This window comes from Brachyistius frenatus, unplaced genomic scaffold, assembly GCF_029030835.1.
Source record: "Brachyistius frenatus isolate BFR_SWC_R1_liver_20210118 unplaced genomic scaffold, ASM2903083v1 Contig_151, whole genome shotgun sequence".
Classification (NCBI taxonomy): Eukaryota; Metazoa; Chordata; class Actinopteri; family Embiotocidae; genus Brachyistius; species Brachyistius frenatus.
This window is the reverse complement of record NW_027210750.1, coordinates 34,204-50,796: the sequence shown is the minus strand read 5'-3', so window position 1 is coordinate 50,796 and position 16,593 is coordinate 34,204. Positions and strand designations below refer to the sequence as shown.

The 16,593-nt window shown below is 42.1% G+C and overlaps 1 protein-coding gene across 1 annotated transcript; it reads right to left on the bottom strand.

Moving 5' to 3' along the window:
* Positions 1 to 1,802: 1,802 nt before the first annotated feature.
* Positions 1,803 to 2,105, bottom strand: LOC138631208 (small integral membrane protein 36-like). Its single transcript, XM_069716006.1, has one exon. The coding sequence runs from the start codon at positions 2,103 to 2,105 to the stop codon at positions 1,803 to 1,805; it is 303 nt and encodes a 100-aa protein (XP_069572107.1).
* Positions 2,106 to 16,593: the final 14,488 nt, after the last annotated feature.

Below are 16,593 nucleotides of genomic sequence, written 5' to 3'. Positions count from 1 at the left end.
CATCCATGTAATCTAAATGCCTCTTGAGCCAAATCTTACGTTACGCCTGTTTTAATGAATGCGTTCCATTTATTGCACGTTTCTCCGAAGTGGCGGGATTACTCTGAGCCTCGTCCACATCCTCGACCATGTTTACTGAGACTTCTCGGATCTATTTCTGCAGAGTGTTTGGCAGCTCAGACTGGAAGCTGTAATCACAGCGGGTCGAATAAACAGGAAGCAGGGCAGATACTGTTCTTCAATACTGTACCAGTTGATATATAGATAAATTATAGTGTTATTTAAACGGCTGTAGTGGCTAAAAGCATCACCGATGCAGGTAAAGCGGGTAAAAACTCAATTTCCTCGTCACAATTTTGACTTGGACATAAATCCTGTGTGGTAATTCAAAGATAAATTCAGTATGAACTTGCTTGAATTGGGATAATTTTGCTCGTAATGTCATGCTAGGCTAACTTCATGTAGAAGAATAAAAAGCTCGGGCTTTATTTCAGTATCACCAAGAAAAACTTCTTAATTTTTTTTCCCGGGTTGGATCTTAGTCTCCGCCCGCTTGGCATCAATCAAACCAATCGGATCCTTTTCTGCCTGCAAAGACCTTTCTCCAGGAAATGTTTGCCTGGTTAACTCCAGTCGAGGCCTTTTTTTCTCCAAGAGGCTGGTAAATGATTTATCTCCATGACTGTGTTGAGTAACACATGAAAGCTTTTTTTTTTTTTTTTTTTTAAACTCGGTTTCTAAAATAAAACCAAGATGACTGGAGACCCTCTAACTTTCTCTGACAGGCCGGTAATCGGTCTGACTCGCCACAGATATACGGCGGGACTTTGCACGCAAGACGAACACAATCGATGAGCTGTTTCGGACGCGTCAGACGATGCGTCACAGAAGCTTTTGAAAGAAAAACCACTTTCATAACTTCTTGTTCAGACACGGTGGTCAGATCATTCCTCCCCAACTGCAGCTTGACGTCAAACCGTCTTCCGTTTACTGGAAGCTATCGCGAGCTTCACGTCTTTGTTTCCTCGCAGCACTGGCGTGACCTTTCATCTTTAACATCTAAGATGACCCACAGGTAAACTTTCAACCCCTGATAGCTTGGAGCTCCGAATAGGCCGAAGGGCGCGTCTTTCGTGTCGTGCCGGCTGGCGATTACAGACACGCACTTCTCGGAATAAGGAATCTGGACGAGGCGGGTCACAGGAACACGTCTCTCCCGTCTGCCTCTTCGATGACGTCGCACCTTCCTCGAGTTACGTAAGAGGTCACAGCGAGTCCAGACTCAACTCAAATGTTGAACACGAACCCCTGAACGGCTGCCAATCAAGGGCAACGCACCTTTGATATCAACGGAGTAGTTAAAGTAGAGAGAAATGAATCTCTCGGTTGGAGGAGAGGTTGAAAGTCCAACGGTGTCAAGGTTGTGTAAAGGTAAAAAAAACAAAAAAACGTATTCAAATGTTTAAACAAGCAGCACAAGTTGAGGTCTTCTCTTTGTGTTTTAATGACCCCTAATCCTGAACCTCTCCTGTCTTCTACAACACAACAGAAAGGTTTATCCCTTTGTGACATTTTCCCTTTTTCCAGGGCGGACCGGCAGGCTTTGGCCCGAGAACCTCCAGATAAAGAAGGGATTTCATGTGCAAACACACCGTACCTAAATGCATCGACACTCTCATTCTTACCGTCCGAATCTGGTCCTCTGTAGGTTGAATCCCGGCATCGTCCCAGCAAAACGCGCACAAATGAAAAGTAAAAAAAAAAAAAAAAAAAAAAGAGTCTGGTATGTACAAAGTCCAAACTCAAACCATCGTGCTCTTCTTCTCCCTGAAGTCCGAGTGCGACGGTTCGTGGTAGGTGGTGATCATGCTGGCCGTGTCCCAGCGTCCCACCGGCGCCGGCGTGCTCTGCATCACCACCAGCCTGATGGGCGTCTGGGTCGGCACCGGGTCCGGGGCGTACTCCTTGGTGGGATCTTTGCCCCGGCAGTCGTACATGATACAGGATATCAGGAAGACCAGGAGCAAGATAACGTAGCTGGCGATGAGGATGCAAAGGTTCAAAGTGACGGGGTCGATCTCCTGGTAGTTTTCCAGAAAGCCCATGGCGCCTGCTTCATGCCTGGGCGGCCCCGCGGAGGCGTTTCGGAAGAACCAGGACCTTCAGGAGGACGGACAGGTGGAAGGGTGTCGACGGACCGCCGCAACAAACACTGAAGCAGCCCGGCGGCTTCCTCTCTCTCCTCTATCACCTTTCAATCTGTCCTCTCTTCCGTCCTCACCCCCACCCTCCCTGCATCCTCCCTGCCTCCCCTCTGTCTCCCACCTCTGATGCGGGCCATCACATAGTGGCTTTGTGGTAAAAATACTTTAATCCTGCGCCACTCCTCTCCAACCTGGAATTTCCAGCGATCGATTGGCTCGCTTTAATAACTTAATCTTCCGGTTGCAAACCCGGCAAAACTGCAACAGATTTCTGCGTTATATCATCAAGTGAACATTTGATTACTGAGTTTGTGATGTGTTTGAGTGCATGTTCGAGTTTGTGTGTGTGAGTGAGTGTAATCTTAATCTCGATTGTGAGTGGGGATTGACGGAGGAAGCCATCTGGCTAAATAGAGGCCAGAGAGCGCCACTAAAAAAAGTCACTCAGAAAATGCTGACATGCTAAAACGCTAACAGGAGACAGAGCGGGAAAAAGACGTTTCCCTCTTAAAAATGTCGGGCTCTATGTGATTTATTTTTGTTGCACATGCAATCCAGGCAGATTACAGCGACCTTTGTGTTGGGATTAAAACGATGCAAAGCCAAAGTCATTGAGCCTGTAATCTGGGTTAGATGCAGGATAATACACCCAATGTGATTTGTGAGTTTGTGTGGAGGTGGGAACGTATTTGATGTGTTTCAGGAGGTTCTTCGTACCTGTTGATGTGGTGCGGTCATTCAGATTGTTGTGGCGAGCGTTGAGCAGCAGAGGGCAGCAGTTAGCAGCGACAGTCGAAGCAGAGCTGGACGGTGAACTTTGACCCAGAGGAACCCTAGAAAAAAAGAGGTAGCGGGTGACATACAAACCACAAATATAACTTAAACTCATACTGAAATTATGACATGAAAAAGAACGAAAATTTGATTGTATTTACTGTGAATTCTTCTATATTAAAAGCCCCTTTTGCATCATGCAAATTCTGATTCTAAGCAGCTTCTGAGACTAAATGAGGGGCACAAGGAGTCATTATGGATGCAAACTTAATGGTCATGCAAGATACAACCCTTTACAACTCCGTTTCCAAAAAGGTTGGTACGCTGTGTAAAACAAAACGAGACGATTTGCGAATAACATAAATCTGTATTTAATTGAAAATAGACCGAAGGCAACATATCATTGAGAAACAGAGAAACATTATCGTTTATTGTAAAATATGTGCTCATTTTTGTGAATGATGTTCACCACTGTGTTACATTTCTTCTTGTTTCAACAGCACTCTGTAAACGTTTAGGAACCGAGGAGACCCGTTGCTGGAGTTTTGAAAGTGAAATGTGGTCCCATTCTCGCCTGATATCGGATTTCATCTCATTCAAATGTAACGTTGGGCTCTTGACTTCAATTTAAACAAACTTTGTGTGCAAAAGGAGATTACCGCTACAAACAATTTACGTAGGTGTCCTCTGCATTTTGTCAGCAGTGAATTATATTTTCATCATGTGTTTTAAAACACTAAAACTTCACCAGCTTCACTAGAGAAGAGAACCGAGGGCAGCTCACTGGAGTTTCCTCCCAACGAAAAGGATTCACAACATAAAGAGGGGAGGAGCGTGAAATCAAGCGCTAATCTGCTCCAGCTCTCCTGCCGAAACACGCTCAATCCGTCCTGATGTTTCCTGCCTCCGGCAGATGTGCACATCACATCTGCAGAGTGCAGAGATGACCTCAGTGCTCTCTTGATGTTCAGGCCTCTAATCCCTCTCTGTGTTCAGGAAAGTGATGTCAGAGGCGAAAGGCTTTGACCCCGATGCTGCCTGACCTCCGCGCTGCTCCTCTGGCTCCTCAGGATGGAGACTGGTGGGTGGAGGGAAGGGGGTGTGGGGGTGGGGGAGGTAGCATCTGGAACAAGTCACTCTGCATATTGGCGTCGGGGAGGCATCATTTCCTCATCTCCGAATATTTTCATGACATTTAATTACGTGCTCACGAACACATTTTGATTAAAAAAAAAGGCTTTATATCAAAGAAATGTGGATTAACTGTCAGACTAACTGAGAGCTTCGGGGGACAAAGATCTGTCCGAGGGATAAAAAAAAAGTTCATAAATATAATTTCTGACACGGGTTACTTGTTTTAAAGAGCCTGCGTGTGATACATCGCACTCCCAGGACGACATGGAAGATGGATAATGTGATGTAATTCTATTTGTTTGCGCCGTTTGACGCAGGGAAGTCAATTTCGGAGGTTCCCTGTGGTGCTTTTAATTTCCATTTGGAAGTCTGTCATTGACATTTTATCCGTGATGCATGCGTCATGTCACTTCTTGCTTTTAATTTGAAGAAATGGACGCATCACTTGTCTTTCAGAGACGGTGTTTTGGTCGTAAACATTGCTGTTGGTAAAGACTGGCTTCAGTGTTGAGGGGAAACTTTTGCAAAAAGATCTGCAGAAGGACGACAGCAAACATTATCCTCCGTGTTTCATCAGTAAAATATGAATACAGTCCAACCGAGTAATGATATTAAATATAATTTGGAGAGAAGACAAATGAGGTAATGTGCTTTAAGGCCCCTCATATTGATGTAAAGGCGTTCCTGCAGAGTTAAATCATAATTTTAATTTAATTTCATTAGTTTGAAGCCCAAAAATGACTTTAGATTAATGCATCTGTACAGTTTTAACAATATATATATTCCTGGCAGCGGAGAGGGAAATGAGGAGGCTCGTGACCTCAGTGTTTCTAACATGCTGACGTTCGCTTGACGTTTTTAATTCAATTCAATTCGTCTTAAAGTGTAAAAATCACCCTGCAACAAGCAAGAAATAGCAATAAACAAAACGTGAGAAAGCTGCACTGGGCGATGTCTGGCCGTGACAGTTACACGTTTTTCTGTAGTGAATGCGTGTGTCTATTACACGCTTTGGTCTGTAGGGATTTCAAGGAAAAATTAAACCTACTGCAAAAAAAACAACAACAAGAAGTCCTTTGTACTTGGTCTCAAGATCTCTGTTGTGGCACCGCAGTCACATGATTCTCCGTCACATGACATTTACGTGCGTGTAGATTTCACGCCTCAACAGCCCCAAGCGTAGCTATCTCACGCTTTGCCGTAGTGGATGGGCGTGTCTATTTGATGCTCGAGGCGATCTGTTTTTGTCGTTTTGTATAAAACGTGGCAGCTCGTACGTTTTAAGTTGCGTTAATTGGATTTTAAAACGTTCTACAGCATAATTTAGTTTCACCGTGGTTGTTGTTGTCCTTTAGGGTCTATCGTGGGTGTCATGGTGCAGGACGCTTTATCAATCAATAAATCAATCAAATACATATTGGCTTTTAACATTTAAAAAAAACCCATCATGTGTCTTTATTTTGCCTTTATGTGTTTCTGTGTGCTGCATGTTCGACATTGCAGCTGATTTTGGTCAGGTGGCTGAAAAAAAGTCTTTTTCGCTGTTAGTAATAATGAAAAAGAAAAAAGATTAAAAAAAGAAAAGAAGTTTGGAGCTCTAAAAACAGCAGCGAGTCGGAGGAAGACCGATGTTTTCTGTCCCGGGGATGTTTGTATTGTCGTGGTTGTCGGGGAGCGATTAGCTCAGAGGATGTGATAGGTTTGTCTGTGTGTACATACCAGGCCCCCTCGGGTGGAGTTTCTCCTGCTCCTATCTGGGAGATAGATCTTCCCCCCCACCGCCAGACTCTGGTGCCAGCGAGTCCGGCAGCCTCTGAGGGACCTGGAGGACGGACGGACAGACAGCAGGGAGATGGACGGGGAAAGGATTGTGTTGACAAATCCTGCAGTTATACAATTCAGCTGTGGATGTAGAGAAGTTTTTTGTTTTTTTTATTCTTTTATGTTCTTCTCTGAGTCTCCGAGGCTTGAAGCACCCAACAGGTTGTTTGTTGGTTTTCACAGCGTGTCGCCGGGTGCCCCCCCCCCCCCCCCCCAGCCCGCCCACGGTGATCCGACACATCCTGACCTCACCTCTGTTTCTCCCGTCGTCAGCAAAACCAAAATACAAATGGGGAGCAAGAAACGCAGCACGTTCCCCCCGACCTCACGGTGGGAAGATACTCCGAGAAAACACTCTCAGAAAGGTTATACGTTTATCTAAAGGGGGGGTGTAGGGGAGAGGGGGGGGATTTAAGGATGATAAATGTGGAGTTAAAGGGTAATCAATACACAGATACATAAGATAGCGAGACTCCCTGGTTTAATTTTTTTTTTTACTGTGTTTTGACAGTTTGGATGATGTTTTTTATGACTAACTAGAATTTGTCCAGACTCATTTACATAATGAAGACTTTGAGGGAATCAGTAAATATCTTCACGCGCTTCAGCTCGTGTCTCTTCTCGTTCATGGTGCTGAAAGATGCGGGCGGAAAAGCGTTTTTAGCTGAACACTACAAGATGTTGTCGTGAAGTTGACCTTTGACCTTTTATCTTATCAGTTCATCCTGGAGCTTTTGAAGACATCACCTCGAGGCGTTCTTGAGATTTCACATTCACGCGAACGGGACAAGACAGCTACAGCTTCAAATAAGAATAGCACGGGTCTGTAGAGTCATTTTTTAAGTTTGTATACAACAAAACCGGTGATCGAACCTCCCCGATACATATATTTATGGGCAGGTGTTTGTTTTAATTTCGTACCAAGAAGAAAAGAAATGGCAAAATCTTTTTCTACTTTTAATCACCCCTCCCCAAATGCTCCTTCTGCTACATTTTCAAACTTGTAATTTACTTTAGAAATACATTTGAAAAAAATGCAGCTCATTTATAAATAAACTAAAAGTTAAATAATTGATATTTTTTGTCTAGCAGCAGCACACAGTCCTTTAAAATCAAACAAAGCATCTTAGTTTCATATCTCCTGAACAGCAATCAATATAATTCAGACAGGTATAGATAAATATGCTTTTAAAGACCAAATATACCTGCATATACCACAGTATCCAATCCAAACTATTTAAAGCATGAATATGAACTCTTTCACCTTCCTTCCTGTGACGTTAAAGTCGACATCCAGTTGCATCATCGCTGTCACTAATAAATTTCAGTTCATGTAAACTGAACTTGTGAGCCTCCGCTGGAAAGTAAATGTTAAGCAACACTGAGGGTGACATTACAGAAACAGAACAAAAAAAGGCCTCTCAGTTACACAACAACACAGTTCTGGTTACATCCGGGAACCGACTCCTTTATGGGGCCGGAGGGGGTGGTGGTGGAGGGGGGGGGGGGTGTTCAGTTTAGCCTGAGCCGGCCTGCAGGAGGCCTGTGTGGAGGAAGGTGAACGTGATCCTCCGTCTCCTTTTGTGTCTTCAGCCCCGAGTCGCTGCGGAGATGTTCCATGAGGTCAGGGAGGAGGTGCTGTTACACAACCAGGAGGCAGCGGAGCGAAGCTCCTGCTGCGCCGCTAACTCACAAAACATCGTCCGAACCTGACGACCGCCAGCCGGAGACACTTCATTCATTTAGTTCCACTTTTTTTAAATTTTTTTAAAGATTGTTTCTTTTATTTATATAAGCAAGACTAAGTTTCTTCAGGTTTTTCTTCAGTTTGACTTATTTTGACTTATTTGACTTGTTTTTTTGTCCTCACCCCAACCACATCTTTGTATCTGACTATTTATCTATGTTAGATTATTTTTTTTCCCTGTAAATCAAATGGTTAAAAACATGTAGTCGGTTTCATTTTCGTCCACTTCAGGAAAGCGTGTAACCGCAACGCTTAGACATCGCCGGAGCGTAGCTATCTCACGTTTTGCTGTGGTGGACGGGGGCGTGTCTATTTCACGCTATGGGTTGGAATACCTCCATGCGCATACTCTGAACCTGCAGCTGTAGATTAAAAGCAGAGGTGTTTTTTGAGGTATTAAAATGGAATCAGAGCTAAAAGTTAAGGTGGATAAATATGTGAGAGAAAAAATACGACAGCTGCAAACATGAAGACGAAGAAGGAGCCCGGTGGAGGGTGGGGTCCCCCCCCCCCCCAGCCTCCCACGCCCCCCTCCCCCTCTCAGGCTGCAGCGCTGGGTGACGGACGGGGCCGAGGATCCTGCAGATCTGATAAAGGCCCAAAGAGAGCCCTTTCCTTCCTGAGCGGCGGACTGTTTGTGTTAGAGGGCTCTGCGTCTCTTCTTCTGGGTGTGGGAACCTGCTCCTCCCAGAGTTCATGGTTTCCTCTCGTCAAGGACCGTCAGCGGCCGGCCAGCGTGGGACATTCAGACCCGAGACGGACCGACCGAGGAGGACGTAAAGAGAAAACCCCGCTCATGTCTCACGGCACAGAAATCACTGATATACGAGTTCATCTTCTTGTTTTTTGTTGTGCAGGCGCAACATTTGCACCTGAACGATAGAATATGATGGAAATATAAAATGTTAAAGTTTCTGTTTTTTTCTTAATCTTTGACTTGCTTCATAACTGCCATTTGGCACAAAAAAAGGGATCTAATTATTACATAAAATCACATTTTCTCCTTTGGAAATGATAAAGCCGATACAAAGAAGAAGAACATGTGATGCTGACAGTTTCGTTATTAACTTTATGATGTGATTATATTCACATGAATGCCTGAATACACAGAATGCATTCAGGAGGATGTGAAGTGTGCAGTACAGCAGAATAAGCACTTCAAAAATGAATTACTTTTTTTCTCTATTAAAACCTCCACTGACCCTGAGTTTTTATAGGTTAAAAGAGAAGAGTAGAAAAGCATCAAAAATGATAGATGACATGCTTGTAGTCGTTTTTGTAGCGTATGTGCTGAAACCAGGGCTGCAAACGTGGAGCCGGGAGTTATTACAAAAATGATAAATACACAGGCAACTAAAAGTGGAGTTTAATCTATCCGAATTATCTGCCGAGTGCAAACTGTAGCTCGCATGTTGGAATCTGGACCGCAGTGAACAAGGAGGGAAAAACTAGCTGCTGTTTCTGGAATGTGCAGATTTTAATCACCTTAGGAAGAGTTTACATCCTGCAGCTCCCCAGAAACGACACACGGAGAGTCATAGGATGATTCTGAAGTTTCAAACAAACGAACTCAGACTCAGTGAAAAAGAGTCCCTTTTTACTCTCGTGGACGAAAACGGGAATAATATCTCTGCTGTCCACGTCTTTCTATTCATGCTCGTGTGCTTTTTTTTTTGTCGCAGCCCAAAACTTCACGCCCACTCGAAACCAGCGGGGGAGCTGTAAAACCGACTCCTCACCATTGTCCCGTGTACGTCATCACAGCAGCTTGTGTGCCCGTCTAACCCCCCCTCCCCACTCCTCGCCGGGGGCAGCGCTCAGAGGAATGTCCACCGCTGATAAACACCAAAAGAAGACCTCATCAAAACACACCTCCTCTACCGGAGGCTCCCACGGACTGTTTGAGTGTTTACACTCAGGAGGGTGAAGGGTGGCTGCGGTCCCGGTCTCCGCTGGGTCAGGGTTCAGGGTGGTGGCCCGCTGCTTTACAGGCCCGCAGCTCCATCATGCAGACACGTTATTTTACATTTTTAGGTTGTTTTTTTTTTACCTGCAGCCTGAGTCTGTAATAATCTTTTTGAATTGAGATAATTGGGTTTTCAAATTAGTTTGTTGCTCCAAATGTCCAATTATTTCAAAGTTTATATGTGATGAAGATATGTTTTTTTTTATAATCACTGTAAAAAGTAAAATACAACTATTAGCTGACTAGATTTTATTGGTGAAGGGTCAAAGGTCAAGGTTAATGTAACCTCATGTCTATCCCTTTATATCTGAGCAACTACTTTCAGGAATTTCTATAAATTTGGTGCAAACGTTCACTCGGACCTTCTACGATTTTGGAGAAGTTTATCTTCTGTTGTAAAGGGCGATATCTCAGGAACGCCTCGAGGGAATTCCTTCAAGTTTGGCACAAACGTTCATTCGGACTCAAAATATGAAGTGATGAGAATTTGGTGGCCGAAGGTCAAAGGTCACTGTAACACCGCACAAAACTTGTCTTGTGGCACTAACTCGGAAATTCAACCACTAATCATGACAAGATTTCACACAAATGTCTAGACAGGATAAAATGATAAAGTGATGACACCTTGTATCCAAAAGGTCAAAGGTCAACTTCATAACGTTCTGTGAAAACTCTCAGTAACTGTTACTGGTGAAAAAAAAATTGAAAAGTTTGTCTGCAAAAACAAAATGGTCACAGGCTGTTTCGTAGTACTTTAAAATCATTTTTACTTATTTGTGGTCTTTATGCCATTGATTTTGACCTTTTTAAAATCATTGTCTTGAAGATTTCCATAATTAAGTAGCACACATTGCCAAGAGGATTACAGTAAACCTCGGGTTCTGGTGAAGTGGGGCCCATACAAGGCACTGATGAAATACTCTGGAGTTTAACACAATCTCCTGCTTTGTCATACGTGACTCATGACACAGTTTTCAGCTGATTAATGTGCTCTTGTCAGACATTTACGCAATCGTAATCTAATTTAGAGTAAATCTTTGTATAATAAACACTTCTGGGACTCTGATTACTCTGTGAAATGGGCACTGCAGATCAGAAACAGCTTTTCCTGAAAGAGTTTATTTGTTGTAATAACAACAGGCTTTTACCTCATGCCCCTGAGCCATCTGCAGTTATCTTTTCATTCTTCTGCAGTGGAGGGATGTATAAAAGACACACACACACTTGGCCGTGCATCTGCAGAAAAACTAAACAATCCGCCTGCAAAAAAGTAACAAAAAAAACCAACTTAAATCAAACAACTGCTCTGGTATTTTTCTTACACATATGGATGTAATCATTCTTCATGCACAATGAGGCTGACAGCAGGGTGTTAACTTTACTTTTGTTCTTTTGTGTTCGACTGCAGAGATGTTCTTCTGCTGTAGACCGCAAACTTTAAATGGTAGAAAAAGGATTCCGATGTGGTGGAGCTACAGATTGAATCAAACGGGTGAACAAAATACTCTCAGATATGAGAAAATGCAGCCCGGCTCTGAAGTTTATTTAACTAGGTGAAAGGTCTCTGTAGAAAATTAGCATTTAAATTATTTGTTTGAAGGTGGACACCCAGGTTTAGAGTCACCAATCTTCCCTTCTGTTCCCAAGTTGTGGTGTTGAATATTGGACTGAAACGTGTTTCTTGCTGAACATTATGATGTCACAGTGAAGGTGACCTTTGACCTTTTGGATATGAAATGTCATCACTACATCCTTTTGATCCTGTTGCACATTTATGAAAGATCTTGTCATAATTAGTGTTGGTATTTTTTTTATTTTTTTTATTTATCACCACAAACTTGTTTTGCACGGTTTTACCTCGACCTTTGACCTTTGGCAACCAAATTCAAATAAGTTCATTTGTGGGTCCAAGTGAATGTTTCTGTCAAATTTTAAGCAATTCCTTCGAGACTTTCATGAGATATCACAAGAATAGGACAGATGGACAAACAAAAAAATATAACATCTCAGACTCTGCAGGCACAGAGGAATGAAAAGTACAGAATGACGAATAAAGACAAAATAAAAAAATCAAATCAAAAAAAAAAAAAAGTATTATGGCTTGTAAGCTTTTATGAAATGCAGATGTGTTGCTGTTTTGTTTTTTCGAGGAGAATATTTCTTGCCAGCTTCTATTGGAGACGAAGACGGAGACCGTCGTTTTGTTGAAGTGGGATTTACTGTAAAAAAAAAAAAAAAAAAAAAAAAAAAAAGGGAGGAAACGGGTCAGGAAGTGCTTTCTCTTTATTATGTGGTAAGAACAAGGGCGAACCTCGACGGCAGCTCCCTCGTGGGACCGTCGGCAGCCAACATCGCAGACTCGCCAACAACCACTGGCAGCACATGAAAGCATCAAAGAGGAGCATGTCGTGCACAGTTTCTATCAGCCGCTGTCACATTAAATATCACCGGCTCTTGTTATGTTGAATATGGAGGCTGTTTTTTAAGCCGTGGATGATGTCCTACTGCTCTTTCACCTTCATTTCTTGAGAGATGAGGTGTGTCGAAAAACAAATAATAAACCCAACCTTGAAATTCTGGTGTTGAAATCAACGCAACTCAATTTCACAAGTCAGCTTTGCAAACCTGCAACCATGTGAGCTCTTTTTCACAAGTATATGTCCAAATATGTCCATTTTAAACTTTGACCTATTACGGTGCTGTATGTACTCAGTGCTAAATGCTTGGATGTATAGAAATAACTCGCCCCCTCGCTGAAATGCTCTTCAGGTTTTCACTTTTTTTCTGTCAGCCGACTCCCTGAGACAGCGTAGAAAAATAAAAGAAACGTGAATCTCTGTGACTTTTTAATGGAACTTAACAGCAAATTGTAAGACGACAAGTTATTTGTTTTTTCTTTCTTGTATGATGCTGTTCTTGCTGACTAAACCCAAAACTGCTGTTTCCAACAAAGTCATTCCTTTTGTACGGATGACTTTCCAAAGTACAGAAGGTCTTTTTAATCTCTCCGTAGATTGACTCCTAGACTGTTAAATTCAACATGTTAATGAATGCGATTTCTCTACTGCATCAGTGCATATTTCAAAAATGTCAACGGGTCTCCGGTTCAGTCCAAACAAACCCTGCGATCGCGGAGCGGACACTCCTCTGTGGGGCAGGAAGGAGCTGAGCTGATGCGTGACACTGACCAGACTTTCAAAGATCCAGCTCTGACTCTGGACTTGGACTTCCTTCCAGTGGGTGGTGTCCTGTCCTACCAGGATTTAGAGACACTAACAGATTCCCTGATGTTCACGTCCACAGACTTTACTGCACTTCAACACTGCAAAATACTCACAAATTCAAAAAATGTTGAATTTATGTTCTAATTAATGGCGAGATTATTTTCAGATGGACTAATAAAAAGAAGCGACTTCATCTAACAACACTGAAATCACTCGTAGTAAAGAAATTATTGATTTCCACGAGAGAAGTTGAATGGGAGTCTACGGCGCCGGAGGCATTTTTGGAGCCGACCTCTAGTGGCACTCGGTGGTATTGCAGCTTAATTTTTTTCAGACCCTGGAAGCTACGAACACTTTTATATACACTCAGTGGTTAGCATGCTGCTGTTAGCATTTAGCTGCACACACTGCGCAGGCCTCTGAAAATGACGAAACACTGTCGAAATGGAAAATGGTCGAAAAAAGACAGCGAAGAAACGTCTCCTGTGGCTTCTGAAGCAAAACCAAACTTTTCCGGAAACATTTGGCTCCTCGGTGCTGCGGGTTGTTCTGGAAAACGTGGGTCCAGTCAGCTGGTCGGAGGAGCTGTCGGGTCCGGTCTGCTCCAACCTCTTCACGCTCCGGCGGCGCAGCTGTTTCATGAGGCGGAGCAGGACGCCTGTAACGCTGAGCTCATTACCTTTAATCGTGGTGGAAGTGAGCAATGTGCAATCGGTTGTGGTGAAGTCTGGAATTTCACTCTGCAGTTCGCTGAAAGAGACGCAAAGCAAACGTACATTTCATCAAATGCTTTGTTTGTTTGTTTGTTTTGTTTGTTTTGAGTCTTTCTTTCTTTCTCCTTTTGTTTTCTTGTTTTTTTTCATTTATCTTTTTGCTTTTTTTGTTTCTTTCTTTATTTGCTTCTTTCTTTCAGTTTTTGTTTCTTTGTTTCTTTTTCTTTGTTTCTTTGTTTCTGCACATTTTCCCCCTAATTAATTCCTTTTCCCCTCCCTCATCCTTTCCTTCTTCAGTCTCCTTCCTCTCTCTCTCTCTCTAACTGACCTAAAAACACTGAAAACCACAAACTGGACTTTTCATCGTAGAACAATGAAACCTTCGACACCAGAAGTGGTTTAAACTTTTCTCACTTTAATACTTGAATAGATTTCTAACATGAATGTTTCCCTGTTGTGCTAAAACCAATCCCACTTGCGTTCCTCGTGTTTATTGATAAACTAACCCGGCAGCGTGGCACTAAGTGGAATGACAACCACGTCAGGCACAAAAAGTGACGCACGCCCCCCCACCTCCTCCTCCTCCCCGCCTCCTCCATCCCTCCTCCACCCTCCCGCACGAGGTGCCAGCAGTGTGTAAAGAGACGAAAGACGCGGGCGGAGAGCACCTGTCAAACTTCATATCAAGTCTCCCGTTTTTCCAGCTTCAGTCTGGCCTTCCTCTAACTTCACGGTTGACTGTGTCACGTGTCCCGTAAACATGTCCTCTTCTACGCTGCGAGCCTGCAGCTGATGGCGTGCGTGGCGGTGATCTCCCAAAAGTGACAAAGTGTGTTGTAGGTTCTCCTCTGACGCAAGGAAACCATTTAGTTGTTAGTGTCTGGTGTCACGGGGACGCATAGCAACGCAAATGCTGCCTATAAATATGCTTCCATGTCCAGGCTATTTTAAACCCCAACAGGGTCAAACAGGAGAGTTCAACTTCCTTTTACAACTCAGAATTTATACCCTCAAATGTTTAATTACCTGTAGAGTCCAGCAGAGAAGAATAGCTGATGATTATTGAGACAATGTACGAATTGAGGGGATAAATAATGCAAAGGCCTTTTATCATAATTTATTAGGATGAGGCGGATTAAAAGGTGGAAAAACAAACTCTAGATTGCGAAATTAAATTGACTTGAAATTAATTATTAGAGGGGACAAAATTTATAACTTTCTGCAACTGAGAAAAAAGTCCATTTGATATCACCTGAACAAAATACTTAGGCTGGTTAACATGTTTTATAACATTCAGTGGAATTTAACAAAGTATGATTTTAAACAAGTTTTGTACTTCAGAACAGATTTGACAAACTTGCTGAGTATTTTCTTTTGACTTTTACTCCAAAATAATTCATTATTTACTTTACAAATTAACAACCAAACATGTGAAGAGTTTGTCAAATATAAATGAAAATACAGTGTAAACAAATATAGCTGAAATTATTTGTTGATTAACAGATTAATACATTTCTGACAAAACTGCGATTTATGATAATCATTTTTAATTTTGCATTTATGGTGTCACAAAAGTTAAAAAAAAAAAAAAAAAAAAAAAAGTGTGGATTTGCTGCGTTATAATATTTGTTTTTTATAATTATGAAGTTTGGATTGTTTTCTCGGAAAAAGAGGTCGTGCAAAAGTTTCACTTTCGTGGCGGGGCTTCTCATTATTCTCCAATTTGTTTTACAAAGCAAACAGTCAATTAATCAGTCGATCAATTTATCATCAGATTCATCCATGATGAAAATAATTAATAGGGTCAGCCATGTATGAAATTATAAATCAATTCCACCTCAATCGACTACAACTGTGAAATCCCGAGTTTATATCAATGCATATGAAACAGTTATGAATTGATGAAGTCACAGAGGTCATTTTATGTACTTCACCTAGTACATTTGTTTGATTACACTTGTATACTTTGACTTAACATATATTTTAAATGCAGGACATTTACTTAAAACCAAGTATTTTTAAAGTTTTAAAGTGTCCTAATGCTTAAACTTAAGTAAAGGGTCTGAATGCTTCCTTCCTTCCTTCCTTCGTGCCGTAAACACGGTGAACGTGTTGATGTTGTCGGCTTTCTTATGAAAGCCACGCCAAGATATTATTCTAATTATTAGTCCATCATGACGTGATGACACTTAAAAAAAACGATTAAAACTGCCCTTTTCATGACTTTAAACTCCCAAAAACAAAAGTTTTATAAGATGCGTAATTCTCCCAGGAGTTTTTCAAAATAACCACCAGAAGACACAAATGGTATATTTGCGTGAGGAGACTCGGGCACACCCACGGACGTCACGAGAGAGCAAAACATTTCCTTCAATTCAGCACCGAAAGCAAAGAGCTCCATGTTAATATAATAGATCATCACTTCTCCAACCCACAAACTGCATAAACTGTCTCTGAGAAATACAAACAGTGACGTCAAAGCACCCGTAGTCACATTTCCCAGGAATATCAAGAGCCTCTGACTGACTAATCCACAGGCATATTGATATTTGTCCTCCAATAAGGAGCAAGAAGATGGGGTACACTGAGGCAAAAGACTTTCTGAGGTCATTTAGAAACTTTGTCATTATGTTTTGTTCAGTTTTCATTTGACATATTGATAATAACCACACTTAAGGAATATTTATGACTGCATCTGCCAAATAACGGCAAAATTTTTTCAAGAATAAGAAAAGTTTGAACATTTCTGGTTACAGTCAGGTGAGTTGTTTGATCGCTGTCAATTAAATGTGATCAAAGCACTTTCACACTGTCTTGATTAGTTGTTTTTAGTGTGCCTCAAACTAAAGGAGAGTATAGTATAAATTTAAAAAAAAGTCCTACCAACACCCTTAAAGCAACGTTATGTGACTTTTGTTGAGCGGCAGCAACAGCGCCCTCTGTGGCCACAAGTGGCGATGACACAAAACCATAATTTCTCAGGTCAAGTCAGAAAAAGAGCTTGTCAGCT

What these genes read in the sequence shown, in the direction of transcription:
- LOC138631208 (XM_069716006.1), bottom strand. Translation starts at nt 2,105, where the DNA reads ATGGGCTTTCTGGAAAACTACCAGGAGATCGACCCCGTCACTTTGAAC.